General features: G+C 48.9%; 2 protein-coding genes across 7 annotated transcripts in view; one reads left to right on the top strand and one right to left on the bottom strand.

Moving 5' to 3' along the window:
* The window catches only part of CROCC (ciliary rootlet coiled-coil, rootletin), a 61401-nt gene extending 60479 nt beyond the window's left edge, over positions 1-922 (top strand). Inside the window, exon 37 of the mRNA XM_079987393.1 lies at positions 93-922. Coding sequence (XP_079843519.1) covers positions 93-179 — 87 coding nt within the window. The 3' untranslated portion in view covers positions 180-922. The remainder of the gene's footprint in view (positions 1-92) is intronic.
* On the bottom strand, positions 923-13952 carry MFAP2 (microfibril associated protein 2). 6 transcript variants are annotated; one of them, XM_079987353.1, is made up of 9 exons: positions 13817-13952; positions 7675-7737; positions 6657-6734; positions 5491-5523; positions 5231-5317; positions 4326-4364; positions 3012-3099; positions 1795-1868; positions 923-1533 (listed from the first exon to the last, which is right to left on the bottom strand). In XM_079987353.1, the coding sequence occupies exons 2-9, from the start codon at positions 7709-7711 to the stop codon at positions 1430-1432; spliced, it is 540 nt and encodes a 179-aa protein (XP_079843479.1). In that variant the 5' UTR covers positions 7712-7737; positions 13817-13952; the 3' UTR covers positions 923-1429. The 6 variants fall into 6 exon arrangements, with proteins under 6 accessions (XP_079843479.1, XP_079843480.1, XP_079843477.1 ...); XM_079987354.1 differs by having other exon boundaries at positions 6657-6731; XM_079987351.1 differs by having other exon boundaries at positions 5231-5320; positions 6657-6731; positions 13817-13951.
* Positions 13953-14190: the final 238 nt, after the last annotated feature.

Genomic DNA, 14190 nt, shown 5'->3' with positions numbered 1-14190 from the left:
TTTCCCCGCCTCCGTGGCAGTCGGGGCGGGGGGGGGGGCTATGACCACAGGAGGACCAACCAAATGACCCCTGCTTCCTGCCTCTCCCACAGATCTCCACCTTGAAGGAGCAGCTGCACCAGGAGGTACGGAAGGGCCAAGCCAAATTCACCCCAGCATCCATCCTCTCGGCACCCTAGGCTGGACATGCCCCCCGCCCCGCGAACAGCCCACTTAGGGGGGTGGGGTAGAGGCCTGTGTCCCACCTTCTTACTACTAAACAAGCTAACCATCATTTGGCCAGCCTGCTCCTGGGATCTGCAAACCTCTCCGTTGATTTGTGTAAAAGACAAATCGCAGGGTTTCTTTTTTCCTTGGCCATTTGCTCAGATCTGACCCATTCAGATTAATAGGCTGAAGTTCATTCATTCCAGTGGGTCTACTCTCTCTGAATAGGACTAATGTTGGCCACAAGCCGCTCTTTTTATTTTAATTGACGCCTATTCGGACTGCATCTGAAACTCCTCCCTTCAGCTCACCATTGCAAAGAGATGCATTTTGTCACAGAGTTTATTTTCAAACAGCGCTATTCTTCCCCCTGCCCCATGGGCAGCTGTGGGGCTCATGAGGGTGCAGGCAAAGCCCTGCAGGGAGAGGGGCCTGAGAGGAGACACATGTCAATCTGTCTAGGCTGATGTTTCCTCCCTTTCTTAAATGTGACCAAGGTGGTGTTGGTGGTGGTTGTTTTTTACCACAATGCTCACACTAATTGTGTATGTATATATTTCTCTTTCTTTGGTTCTTTGTGTAACCATTAATCAACAAACGTAGAAACTTATATTTTTATATTTCTGGTGGTGTTTGTTATTATGAATAAATGTGGACAAGAATAAAAACCTCCTCTTCTCACACTTGGTTGGTTTTTGGAGGAAAGAAATTGTAATACTTTGGGGTTTGTTTTATTTATTTAAACGTTTTGTAGCAAAGTAGGGAGGGGGAATCATACAAAAAGTAGGTGTACAGCTATGGGGGAAGTAAAAACAGCTGCACCCTGACCTTTGGTTGCGCTTCATGGTGGTTGGGAAATGGAAATAGGGGTCTTAATAGCCCCTTGGCCCTCCTAGTGGTTTTTAATATCCCACCGGCCCCTGCAGAGCCCGTGAATCACGGGTTGAGCTGCTTTCCCTCTAGCACCGTTTTTTAATAAAAAAAAGTAATGAAAATTAAACACACTAGACTATGAATGTGCACAAGGTGGGACTCTGCCCTTGCCCCCCCCCCGCCTCAAATAGCACCAATGATTTCCTGTGAGGCCAAGCAGAAGGAGCAAAACGCCAGCCAGGAGAGGCGGTCTTGCGGCTGAGTCACTCTCCCTCCTCCTCTGGGGGTGGGCTCCTGCGGCGGCGGCGTCCATGGTGCAGAAAGGCCTCCCCTCTCGCCCAGCTCCAGCTCAGCAGCCGCCACAGCTTCTGACGCAGGAGGTGGCCACGCTCTGGCAGAGGCCGCTGGTTGCCATGACGCCACACTTGGAGAACTTGTCCCGGCAAAGGTCAGCTGCAGGGGGAAGCGGGGAGCAAACAGAGGTCTCCTCACGCCCCTCGAGGAGGCAGCCTTGGGCCTAGAGGTTTCCCTCGGGGGCCTCATAAGCAGGCGGAGATCCATCTTATCGGGGCTAGATGCCCTCTTTGGAAAGCTGCTGCCCACTTATGCCCCTCGCAGCCCATGTCTGCCCCCATGGCTACAGTCCCAGGACTGCTTCATCTGCTGGGCTTTCTGAGGCAATGCATGGGGGGGGGCGCATTCAGGCCAGCTTACCTCTGAGCAGCTCTTCATGGGCACAGATAGTGCGGATGCAGATCTCCTTATTGATCACGTAAACGCGGCGGAGGCTAGGGAGAGATTGTGCGAGGGGGTGAAGAGAACGTCGCAGGCCTGCTGTTGGGCCTCCCCCCTCCGTGGCCGTTTCTGCACTAGAACCTTTCCTGCCCAAAATATTAGTGAGCACCCTCCAGGGTTCAAGATCCTCCTGTGACATTGACTTGTGCACAAAGCCCATTAAAAGAGGAAATGCTGGCTGTTAAGTGGTGAAGTTGATTTATGGCATTCAGAAATTAAGCATTGGTAGAAGGCTTCTCAATGCTCTGCCTTGGCAGGCATTTGGAGTGGGGATCAGTATCTCGTAGCACAGAACAGAGCACACCAGATGCCCTAGAAATCACCCTCTAATCTAATATAGGTTTTATCATTTTTGACCTGGTGTGTGTATGTGTGCTTTGAAAGAATCACAATGTGGGGAAAACTGTGAAGCCAGCCAGTGACTGTGTAGCTCCATCCTTATTTCAAACATCATGATATATATTGGTATATTGCGATGCTTAGCTGGTGATAAAGGTAAAGGACCCCTGGACGGTTAAGTCCAGTCAAAGGCAACTGGGGTTGTGGCGCTCATCTCGCTTTTAGGCCAAGGAAGCCGGCGTTTGTCCACAGACAGCTTTCTGGGTCAGTGGCCAGCGGGACTAAACCACTTCTGGCACAACGGGACACTGTGACGGAAGTCAGAGCACACAGAAATGCTGTTTACCTTCCCACCGCAGTGGTACCTATTTATCTACTTGCACTGGCGTGCTTTCAAACTGCTAGGTTGGCAGGAGGTGGTACAGAGCAATGAGAGCTCACTCGGTCATGGGGATTCGAACCGCCAACCTTCTGATTGGCAAGCCCAAGAGGCTCAGTGGTTTAGACCACAGCACCACCCATGTCCCTAGCTGGCGATATATAGCGATGTTGGAAACCAGATATCACCCAGCTCTGCTCAAATCTCTGCAGAGAAGGCAACCAACTGTGGCCCATCCAGATGCTTGGAGGGGCCTCCATCTACTCCTGCGAGCCTTGAAAGAGCAACAGAGGCGCTTTCCATGCCTGGCGGAGGCACAAGTCAACACCCTCTTTAGATTTGTCCCCATCCTCTGTGGGTCCTTGGGTGAAGGACTCTCCCTAAGCCAGATAGTGATCTCCCTCCAGTGGCTGCTCACCTGTAAAAGCAGATTTCATTCAGGCACTGTTTGCAAGGCTTGTGGACCGAGTAGAGTCTGGTGCAGGGATACTGCTCCTCCTGACAGTCTGGGAATGCAGAAGAAGGGGATGGGGAGAGTTACTACAAGTGCAGTGACCCCCTGAGCTTTGAGGTGGGGCGATTTCTTCTGTACAGCCTCAGGGGCAGAGGTTGTTTTGGATGACACCAGCCCTCAGGCAGTGGTTCTCAACCTGTGGGTCCCCAGATGTTGTTGGACTACAACTCCCATCATCCCTGAGTTCTGGTGTTGCTAGCTAGGGGTAATGGGAGTTGTACTTCAACAACATCTGGGGACCCACAGGTTGAGAAAGGCTGTGCCAGAGTCTACAGGCCGAAGCATCAAGTCATGGCACTGGGGTCAATGCTGAGCTCAGCGATGCAATAGGCTGCCTTCATTCACCAACGCTTAAGAGGCAAGCGACTTGAGCAATGGTCACAAGCGTTTCTATCTAGAATCATTCCTATACTGACTTTCATTCAAAGGAATTTCCAGGCTGGTTTATAAGAACAAAAACACAAAACTCGGCCAGCTGCCGCCACTGTTTAGAACAAGGCTCATCTCTCTCCCTGCTCTCAGCAGCAGCTGCAGCACAGGCAGGGAAAATAGGGACATTCTGGGATCAAACTGGAAGCTGGGGTGGCTTTTGTAATTCCAGGACTGTCCCTGGAAAATCGGGAGGGTTTGATCATAACCCCCTTCTCGTTAAGAAAGCACAGTATCGTGGTTACAAATAAGAATGGGAACATGAATGTTTCAGCTGGGAAGCTGATTTAAATTCCACCAAGCTGTTAGAATTCCTGCTCCATGATTGCAGTCATGGGATTGTTGTCTATCACATGACGGTATATGTTTTGACTCCACAGGGTGGGAAGTGACGGAGACAGAATGTTTGTGTTACTGTGTTCCGTGAAGTGGGACTATTGTCCTTTGTTCTTTTTCTCTTTGCTGTCTGATGCTAGAGAGAGAGGGAGCCATGTTGCAGTGCTCCGGGTGTGTTTATATGTAAATAAAGTAGATTAGCCAAAATGCTGAGTTGCTGAGGTCTCTCACGCGAACTGCGCAGACTCTGCAAATCCCTAAGTGTGCTGGTGTCTGTTGGCATCGGTCGCTGTGATGTTCGGGCTGAAGAAAAAAAGCTCTTGAAGATCCCGAACGATCGACCAGGAGGGAGAGAAGTTGCCAGTTGGGCATGTGTCTCTGCCAGGGTCCTACTCGAGTGTAGGACGAGCTCCTGACACAAGCAACTCCAAATTTTACAGCGTGCTTACTTACCGAGGGGGCCTGGTTCAGTGGGCTCTGTCTCGGGAACATCTAGAACAGGGTAGGTAGGGGGAAAGAGAATTAGGGTTACAGATCCAACTTCAGGGCTCTTGATAGTCTTCATTGCAAGCATGGGTGCAAGCAGGGATAGGCCTCTGGCCTTGCCCTTATTTACATCAGAATATGAAAGCCACAGCACAGCCAGCCAGGGATATCTCAATAGTTAAAATCTCTATAACTGAAGCAGGTTAGTTTGGACCTTCCAGAAGAGGAGGAGTCTGACATTTTTTGCACAGCTCTCAGAAACAGGGGACAAGTGTCGCCCCCCCCCTCACCGGGCTGGATTAACTGTTAGGCAAAATAAGCCCATGCTTAGGGCATCAAGGGAAAGTGGGGGGGGGGGGAACCACAGAAATTTTCCATGGCCGGATTTTTAACATCAGTGGTCACCCATTGCTCAGCTGAGCGTTCGTTTTCTCAGCTGACGTATATTTAACTTCAGAACAACTATGCGACAAGGCAGGCTGGATGCCTGTTCTCTACTAATTGTAGAAGCAGATGTGTTACGTAAGATTGGTTTTGAGGATCTGATCAAAGACTTTGCTAATAGTAGGATATATATATATATATATATATATATATATATATATATATAAACAAAGTGGGAGTATGCAAAAATAAACATTTTCCATCTTAGTGCAGGTTCCATTTCGTTTTGAAAACTAAAAATTTGATTTTATGGTTTATGTTTTGAATAGGGTATATATGGGGGCACCAAGATCTTTTAAGTGCTTAGGGCCTCTGAAGGTCTTAATCTGGCCCTGATTCCCCACATTGTTCCCCTCGCTTCTCCTTCTGGCGGTTGTGGTGCAATGCCCCTTGCACGACACCTCCCTACCAAACGAAGGTGGGCTTACCTTGGGTTGGCGCAGGGATGACTTCCTGCTGGTTCTGCTGTTGGGACTGGTACTGGTATTGCTCCTCCGGGGTCTGCGGAGCAATGTCTGCTGTGGAAAGTGGGGAGAGAGAGGGGGGAGGTTCAGCTTCAGCCAGCCTGGCTCTTCCATTTCCACCCCAAAGTCTAAGGCTCAGGACGCACTTTTGGGGAGGATCGTGGTGGAAATAAGTTCTTCCCTTCCCCCAAACTCCCCCAGAGCAGAGGGAAAAGTTGACTCACCATTACCAGCATAATCGTAATAATCTTGGCTGTCTAAAAAAAGAAGGAAGGAAAATGTTAGGTTGTGGGTGAACATATCAGACGACACAGCGATTCTTCCAACAGCTCTTGTTTATTCACAGGCCAGAAGAGAACTGAACTGAAGGGTTCAGCCAACCTGCTCATATAGAGCTCAACTACAAAGCAACAGTAACAACTTTCTGTAACTATCCAATCACTGAACGTCACTTTCAATCCCTTATTTGCATATGCGGACCTGAGTGAAAACTATCTACAGTATCTGTTGGGATACTGCCAGGGCGATAAAGCCCATCATGGCCCCCACGTCGCCTCCGGACGATCCATCGATCTCCCGTAGATACAGTATCAGTATTGGGAAGGTATAAGTGACAGAGAAATAACGTTAGTGGCATTCAAAGAAGCTCTGTAAAAGTTTAAGAAATATTGCAAAAAGGAAAAATAGATTTCAAATGGTTTTTTGAAAGGCAATAGTGAATTTAAGAACTGTGTATTTAAAAATTAAATTTGGATGATTGTCAGAGAGGCTAAAGGAAGTCCAAAACTGAAAAATTTGTTAAAGTGGAAAATGTGATGTGTTATGTATTCTTTATGTGGAAATTAATAAAAAAATATTTTTTTTAAAAAAAAAGATACAGTATCAGCAATTGGCGACACGAGCTCCAGAAAATAGCTTGCCACATTCCAGAGCTGATGCACGCTCTATCAGCAGAATTCGCATAGAAGAGAGGAGGAGAGCATTATTTAGAAGTTTATTCAGCATTGGTCAGTGTTCAGGCACAGAGAGAAACGAAAGCATAGACACAACAGAAACATCCTGTGAACAGGAAATACGCAGGCTGTGACACAAACATCCTGCTCCCTTTTAAGATCCCCCTGCTGGCCCAGGGTGAGAACTTCAGTACATAACACCAAAGATGCACAGTTTAATTCCACTGAGGCTGGCAGGAGGTTGAGGAGCAGGGGGCAGAGGCGATAGCATTTCCCCACATCGTGGCTGGGAGATCCTGGGGTTTGCAACCTTTGGCTGCTCCCCAGAGGGAGAGAGTTCTACGGTATGCACAGCCTAGTGTCACACTCTAGTGTCCTTGATTTGAATGGCATGAGACAGGAAGTGGGGAGTTTCCGCCAGGCTGCAATGCACTCACCTATTTCGTAAGGCACATAAGGTGTGTCATGGTAGGCCGAGTCCTCAATGTCGTACTGTCCTTGAGCCAGGAGTGCTGCTGGATAGAAAGAGGCAGGGGCTCAGCTGGGTCTCCCCATCACCACCAGACCATGGGTGCAGTCTAGGGGCTGCAGTTGCATACTGCGAGAATCCAGAAGGAAACGTCTGCCTGCCCCGAGCACTCTACAGCGAGTGCCAAGCTTGGCTCCCCAAAGGGCCAAATGGAAAAGCCACGCCAGTGCAGCCCACCTTCTGCATGCGAAGATTCTCCACCCCTGAGCCACATTCATTCCCTGAAATGCTTCTCTTGCTGGACAGATGGACGGACACATACACAAACGACACCTGCCCCCCCAAAGCTCTTGATGATCATTTTTTAATACAAGGTGTGACCGGAAAGTTCAGTGAATTGTCACAGAAATCAAACCATTGAAGAGGACCCTCTGTTTGGCAGACCGTTGACGAGCTGAACGGTGGCAAATGTCAACAGAGTTTGTGAGTTATTGAGGTGGGATCGGCATTTGTCCGCCCAAATGATGGCGGAATAATTGCATATTCCGCGTGAAATTGTTACTGAGGTTACTGAGTTGTCCCACCCTCCATGGTCTCTCGATCTGGCCCCACCAGATTTCTTTCTTTTTCCAAAACTGAAATCTGCACTGAAAGGGCACAGATCTCCCAACATTTCAAACGTCCAAGCTGCCGTGACGAAGGAACTGAAAGCAATACGAAAAGAGGGCTTCTCCAGAAGTTTGCAACAGTTCTACGAACGTTGTCAACCGTGCATTGTATCAGACGGGGCCTACTTTGAAGACCTGTAAGGCATGTATGTTCAAATATTTCTCGCTGTCCGATTTCTGTGACCATTCACCAAACTTTCTGGTCACACCTTGTATTTTCCAGGGCAGCAAGTTAAGAGAGGTTCTAGAGGCAGAGCCCTGGATCAGATTGCTTCCATTACCTTGCTCCATTGTTTTGAAATGCGCTGTTCCACTCACCTGGCAGGCACAGGAGGAAGAGATTCAGTGTCCTCATTCTCAGTCTGGGGCAGTCCTGCTGGGCTGGGGAAGAAGCACTTGTAGGGTCAGGATGGGGAAAGGGCTGAGCAGCACAGCTTGGGCTAAAGTACAGCCATTCATTTGACATTTGTGTTGGCTGTTCACATCTATCCTTATGGAATGTGTGCCCATATTTATGTTTTAATGCCATTTTGTACTGCAATATGTTTCATACGGGATGTGGGTAGCGCTGTGGGTTAAACCACAGATCCTAGGGCTTGCTGATCAGAAGGTCGGCGGTTTGAATCCCCGTGACGGGGTGAGCTCCCGTTGCTCGGTCCCTGCTCCTGCCAACCTAGCAGTTCGAAAGCACATCAAAGTGCAAGTAGATAAATAGGTACCGCTCCGGCGTTTCCATGCGCTGCTCTGGTTCGCCAGAAGCGGCTCAGTCATGCTGGCCACATGACCCGGAAGCTGTACGCCGGCTCCCTCGGCCAATAAAGCAAGATGAGCGCCGCAACTCCAGAGTCGGTCACGACTGAACCTAATGGTCAGGGGTCCCTTTACCTTTTTTATGTTTCATACGGCCGCCCTTTTGCATTTATTTTATTGGCATGCCAAGTAACCACATGGCAACTGTGCAGAAAAACACACCTTAGAGGAGATCTGGGTTGTCTTCTGTGTGAAAGAGAGATGGAGATTCCTTTCCACTCCCAAGAGACTCCCTGGATCCTGCCAGGCATGGCCTCTGTGGGCCTAGCAGTGTCTGCATACACCTTCTCCACCTCCTGCCTTCAGCTTCTGCTGGGATTGGAAAGCAGAAGCCCCCCCCCGCCCCTCCCTCAAAACAAGCTCTCAAAAAGTTCTGCAGACTTTGCAAAGGCCCTGTTGATCTTGTGCCCTTCTGCAGAACCAATAAATCTGTCCCCAAATGGCACTGGAGACCCGGGAAACCTCTGGGAGGGATTTAGGCACAAAGAAAGTCAAATGTGTGGGCTCAGCTGAGCCCAGTTGTTATTGTTGGTTTCCATTGGGGACGCTGCAATTTCCGTCAGCAGCGCATAGCCAGATGTGGTTTGCGGTACCCTGGCGGGGAGAGGAAAACTGGGAAGGGGGCACCTGCCAAATGTTCTGTTGACTGAACATTGTACGTTTAACAAGCAACACAAAACCAAGAGCTCTAGCCAAAAGCTGGGGCAGGCAAGCGGTTTTCCGCCTGAGGGCTGCATTCCTTAGTGTGCATTGTGGGGAGTCAGGGGGAAGACACATGTTAACTGTGGAAGAAGCCAAAGGTGGGAGGGGTCACCCCTTCTCCTCCTCCGATGGTTAAATGGCTCATTCCAGAAGTCTAAACTGACTGCTTGCACGGAGCTTTCGGAACGAAGTCAAGAGCTGCACAGAACCCGCAGGATGGCTGCCCCTGGTTGCCCCCCCCCTTTTTAACTGCTGAGAACCTCCACAACGTCTTCGTCAAAGAATGATTGCTCACTGCTGTCACCCTGAGGGCCATGGCAAATTCATTCAGATAAACTACATTTGGGCTGAAAGATGACTCAGGTCTTGCATACCCTCCAACACTCCTCAGATGAAAATACAGTGGTGCCTCGGGTTACATATGCTTCAGGCTACATACGCTTCAGGTTACAGACTCCACTAACCCAGAAATATTACCTCGGGTTAAGAACTTTGCTTCAGGATGAGAACAGAAATCGCGCAGCGGCGGTGTGGCGGCAGTGGGAGGCCCCATTAGCTAAAGTGGTGCTTCAGGTTAAGAACAGTTTCAGGTTAAGAACGGACCTCCGGAACGAATTAAGTTCCTAACCCGAGGTACCACTGTAGAGACATTTCTCACTCCCCAAAACTGACCTTCCTCGAAACCCCCCACCACAATGTTTTCCTCCCCTGCAGAGCGTTTCCTATCAGAAGATGGGCATGTTCCAATTTCATTTTATTCCCCGGTAGATTTACAAAACGAAAGACACACGCATAATAAATAAATGTTTAGAAAGGGACAAGGTTAGACGCAGAAACACAAAACATTTTTTAAAAATAAAAAATCAGGACTCCTTGCACTCTGCTTCGCTTCGCTCCCTTTTTCTTCCTGCCCCTCAGAGCTGGCTGCAGCCTCTTCTCCTTACCAACTCTCCAGCAGCCACTATGAGCTGCCCAAGAAAGGAGGCTGGCAATGGGATGCTCTCCCACAGCCACAAACTGCCGTTAGGGACAAGCATCAGAGCTCAGCACCGGCAGGTGAAATGGGGACATCCCAGGATGAAATCAGAACCCGGGAGGGCTTTCGTAATTCCGGGACTGTCCCTGGAAAACCAGGACACTTGGAGGGTATGGTTTTGCATGCAGCCCCTGCAAGAGATGCCTAAGGAATTGTACCCCATAGGCGGTTGAAATAGATACCATATTTTTTGCTCCATAAGACACACCTGACCATAAGACACACCTAGTTTTTAGAGGAGGGAAACAAGGGAAAAAATATTCTGAACGAAACAGTGGATGTATGATTTTTGTGGTTCATGCTGTGGCCACAGACATGTGATCTGATGGTGAATTTGGGGTAACCCAATGCAAAAATCCTGAGGATCCATGTGGATCTGTTGCTTTGCAACCACGTTTTTGCGCCATTGTGGCCCCACGCAACAGTGGATGTGTGATTTTTTTTGGTGCAGGCTGTAGCCATGGACATGCTATGTGATCTGATAGTGAATTTGGGGTAACCCAATGCAAAAATCCTGACGATCCATGTGGATCCGTGCTTTGTAACCACGTTTTTGCACACAACAGCCTCCTTTATCTCTAGCGTCCCTTATCTCTCTCCCCGATCGGCAAACGATCAGCGGCTTTGTTTCAACACCCACTTCCCTCTTTAAAAAAAAAAAAAAAAAAAAAGCATGATCTGCTTTTTGCCCCTGGGCAATTCGGCTCCAGGGACCACGCATTCGCTCCATAAGACGCACAGACATTTCCCCTTACTTTTTAGGAAGAAAAAAGTGCATCTTATGGAGCTAAAAATACGGTAGTTCTGTCTCCAAGACCCTCAGCATCTGAATACCTGTCCGTCAAAAGACCGAAAGAACAGGATCTCCATTAATGTGGCTGCTCACCATCCTTATTTTGTCAGTGTTGTTCCCTCCATAATTTTGTAGGCTGTGAGTACAATGAGCAGGGAGCCTAAATATGGACTCCCTGTAACCCTTTTTATGTCTGTAGAAGGCGGTGCAAGGCTTCAAGCCTGGAGGTCACAAAAGACCAAAAACACCAATTAAGAGGGGAGGCGCTGCCAGGAAATGTTCTGATGAAAGAAACCCAACCTGACCACTTTCCAGCAATGCGGTGCCCTTTTTATTTTTAATTGCTTCGATTTCTCCATGCATCGTTGCCCAACACTGCAGGAGCGGGAAGGGGAAGAGGAAAGGAAAGAGGTGCAAAGCTCCTTGCCAGATACTGAAATAGATGCCCAGGTGCTCAGAACAAAGAGGTCTGGCCTGGAACCCGCCTTGTAGTTGAGGAAAGTTTCCTGGAATGCTTTCCCCCACCTCTGCAAAAGTCATTTAAGAGTCGGGGGGTTGGGGGGAATGCTGCAGCAGGCTGCCAGCAGGACGTCTTCCACGCTGGGATTCTGAATCCATCTCCAACAGCGGCAAAATCCCCCGCCCCCTCTCTCGCCATGCCTTTTTGCACAGTTCAGGAGAGAGGGAGAGAGCTGCTTTGTCCTTCGGCTGGGCATCCCCAGTGCAGCCAGCTTAAAACATAATTGCTCCCCTTGTCATAGGAATTAAAGGTAAAGTTAAAGGGACCCCTGACCATTAGGTCCAGTCGTGGCCGACTCTGGGATTGCGGCGCTCATCTCGCTTTATTGGCCGAGGGAGCCAGCGTACAGCTTCCAAGTCATGTGGCCAGCATGACTAAGCTGCTTCTAGTGAACCAGAGTAGTTTCCATTTACCTTCCTGCTGGAGTGGTACCTATTTATCTACTTGCACTTTGACGTGCTTTCAAACTGCTAGGTTTTATTAAGTTTGAAACCAGCCAAATACCCGTATTCTTCTATCTTATTCAGTGCTTCCACTGCACTGGACATTGGTTGTTCCAGTGTCAATACCACATCGTCCGCAAAAGCCTTATACTCTTTAGAACCAATCCTAATACCTTTTATCTCTTTTGTTGTTTCTATTTTCTTAAGCAGGACCTCCAATATTGTTATAAATAACAACGGCGATAGTGGACACCCCTGCCTTGTCCCTTTTGTTATCTCAATTTTTTCCGTCAAGGTGTTATTAATTATCAATTTGGTATGTTGTTCCGAGTATATAGCCTTAATTCCATTTAGAAAATTATCTCCCATATCCATATTTTCCAAATTTATTTTCATAAAGTGCCTGGACACATTGTCAAATGCCTTTCAAACTGCTAGGTTGGCAAGAGCAAGGACCGGGCAACGGGAGCTCACCCCGTTGCGGGGATTTGAACCGCCGACCTTCTGATTGGCAAGTCCTAGGCTCTATGGTTTAACCCACAGCGCCACCCGTGTCCCTGTCGTAGGAATTAGGCAAACTGTAAACAACTGCAGGAACGTAACAAGAGGTAAATGAACCCACAAAAGTTTAGGATCAGCGTTTCCTTCTTGGTGAGCTACCTTCTCAGGTTGATGAGCCCCATCTGCCCCACACTTCTTTCTACAGCACAGGCTGAAGCCACTTTCTTGACCATTGGACCCATTCTTGGTCTCGTCTGTCTTCACAGGCAGGAGAAGACCCTAACTTGCCTGAGGGTTTGAGATCCATCATCGGATACCCTCACCTGGTTTAGCTGGGCAGTTGATGTTGTTCCTGGCGTGTGGCCGCAGTCAGTTTCTGGATGCAGAGCTCAGGGTAGGGACCAAAGGTGGCCAAACTATTCCAGGAGGAGGACAACAGTGTCCCCCAACCCAAACATCCCCCACACCCCGAGAAGATAATTAAGCACACAGTGACTGTAGGGCCTCCCTCTCAGCAATTGGTTTAAATAGATGTATTAAATTTGGCTTGTAGGTCGGGCTGGCTCCAATTACATGGTGTGGGGGGGGAAGCCCTTTGCACATGGGCAGAGATGTGATGCAAGTCCACCAGGGGCATTGGAGCAAGATGTGGTAGTTGAGCCCTCCCTCCTCCACATCAAAGAACCTCCCCCACCGTCCCCCTCTAGTCAGGAAAGGCGACCCTGCTCCCACTCTCCCTCCCTCCCTTCTGGAAGGCCCCCACGACACTGATGCTTTTGGCAGAAGATGCTGAAATGGGGGGGGGGGCGGAGGCCCTCCTCAATGCCCAAGATGTGGGAGGGTAACACTTTTAGGGAAACCAGATGTTTTTTGCAAGGCACATCTGGGAACAATCAGTCAGCTCCTGCAAAGGAAAGAATGCCTCAGGAACCTCCTGAAACCCCACCTTCTAGGAAAAGCCCCCTCCTCCAAAGGCCAAGAGAGGGAGCAGAGAACAAAAGGGAACCCCCCCCTCCTCCACCACCAACACAGATATCGCAAGGATTTTGGACCTCCAAAATCGACCCACAATGTCTTGTACCCCCCAAAAAAAACTTACTTACAAGGGCTTTCATAGTGACTTTCCAAGAAATACAACCCCCCTCCTCTCTGCCCCCAGCCAAAATTCCAGACATCAGGAAATGGAAAGGAGGGGGCACTCAACATCTGCCAGGGGCCAACTCACTCACTGAGCTGTTGCATTTACAATGAATAGAGCACACATATTGTCCTTAATCTCACTACCTTTTCTTCATCCTTCAAAAGTTTCCCCTTCCATTGGAAATTCCCTTAAAACAACGCCAACATGCAATTTGGTATTTAGGCAAAAGTTAACCAAGGACCCCTCAAAGCCGCCTTCGCTCTGGATTAAAAGCTGCAGTTGAAACAAGAAAAATAAACCTGCCTTTCCGAAAAACACAAATGATTCCCACCCCACCCCCTTACTCCTTCACTGCCATTTGCTTTAGTTTTGGGGGTCGTGATCCTGACTGAAGGCGAAATGGTCCCGGTACATTTTGCCCACGACTCTTGCCTACTGGTGAGCTCTAAAGAGGAACATCCAAAAATGGCACAAAACCTCTGTGCATGCACAGAGACACACAGGAATGACTCACTGGTCTGAAGGTCTCTTTTCCTCTCAGTCCCCCTGCTATCCTCCCAGAGACTGGATCTCTTTTGCCCACTTTCAAGAGAGGGGGAAAGAAATCTGTCTTGCAATGCAGACTCTCCCCTGGGTCCTAATGCTACCTTGCTTTAAAGGCAGAGGGTTTCCACACATTTCAACCCCATCCCACTTAATTAAAACCAGAGAGACGAAGCAGGGAAGAACAACAACAGGTGAGGTATGTGCAGACTGGAGGCATGCAAATGTCCCAGTCTTCAGAAGGGGGGGGGGGGCAGAGGACCCAGGGAACTACAAATCAGACAGGTTGACTTTGATACCAGCAAAGGTCTTACAACAGATAATTAAACAATTGGTCTGTAAGGA

This window comes from Podarcis cretensis (genome assembly GCF_951804945.1).
Source record: "Podarcis cretensis genome assembly, chromosome: 8".
NCBI lineage: Eukaryota > Metazoa > Chordata > Lepidosauria > Squamata > Lacertidae > Podarcis > Podarcis cretensis.
The sequence above is the reverse complement of the archived record's forward strand: the minus strand, read 5'-3'. Positions and strand labels throughout refer to the sequence as shown.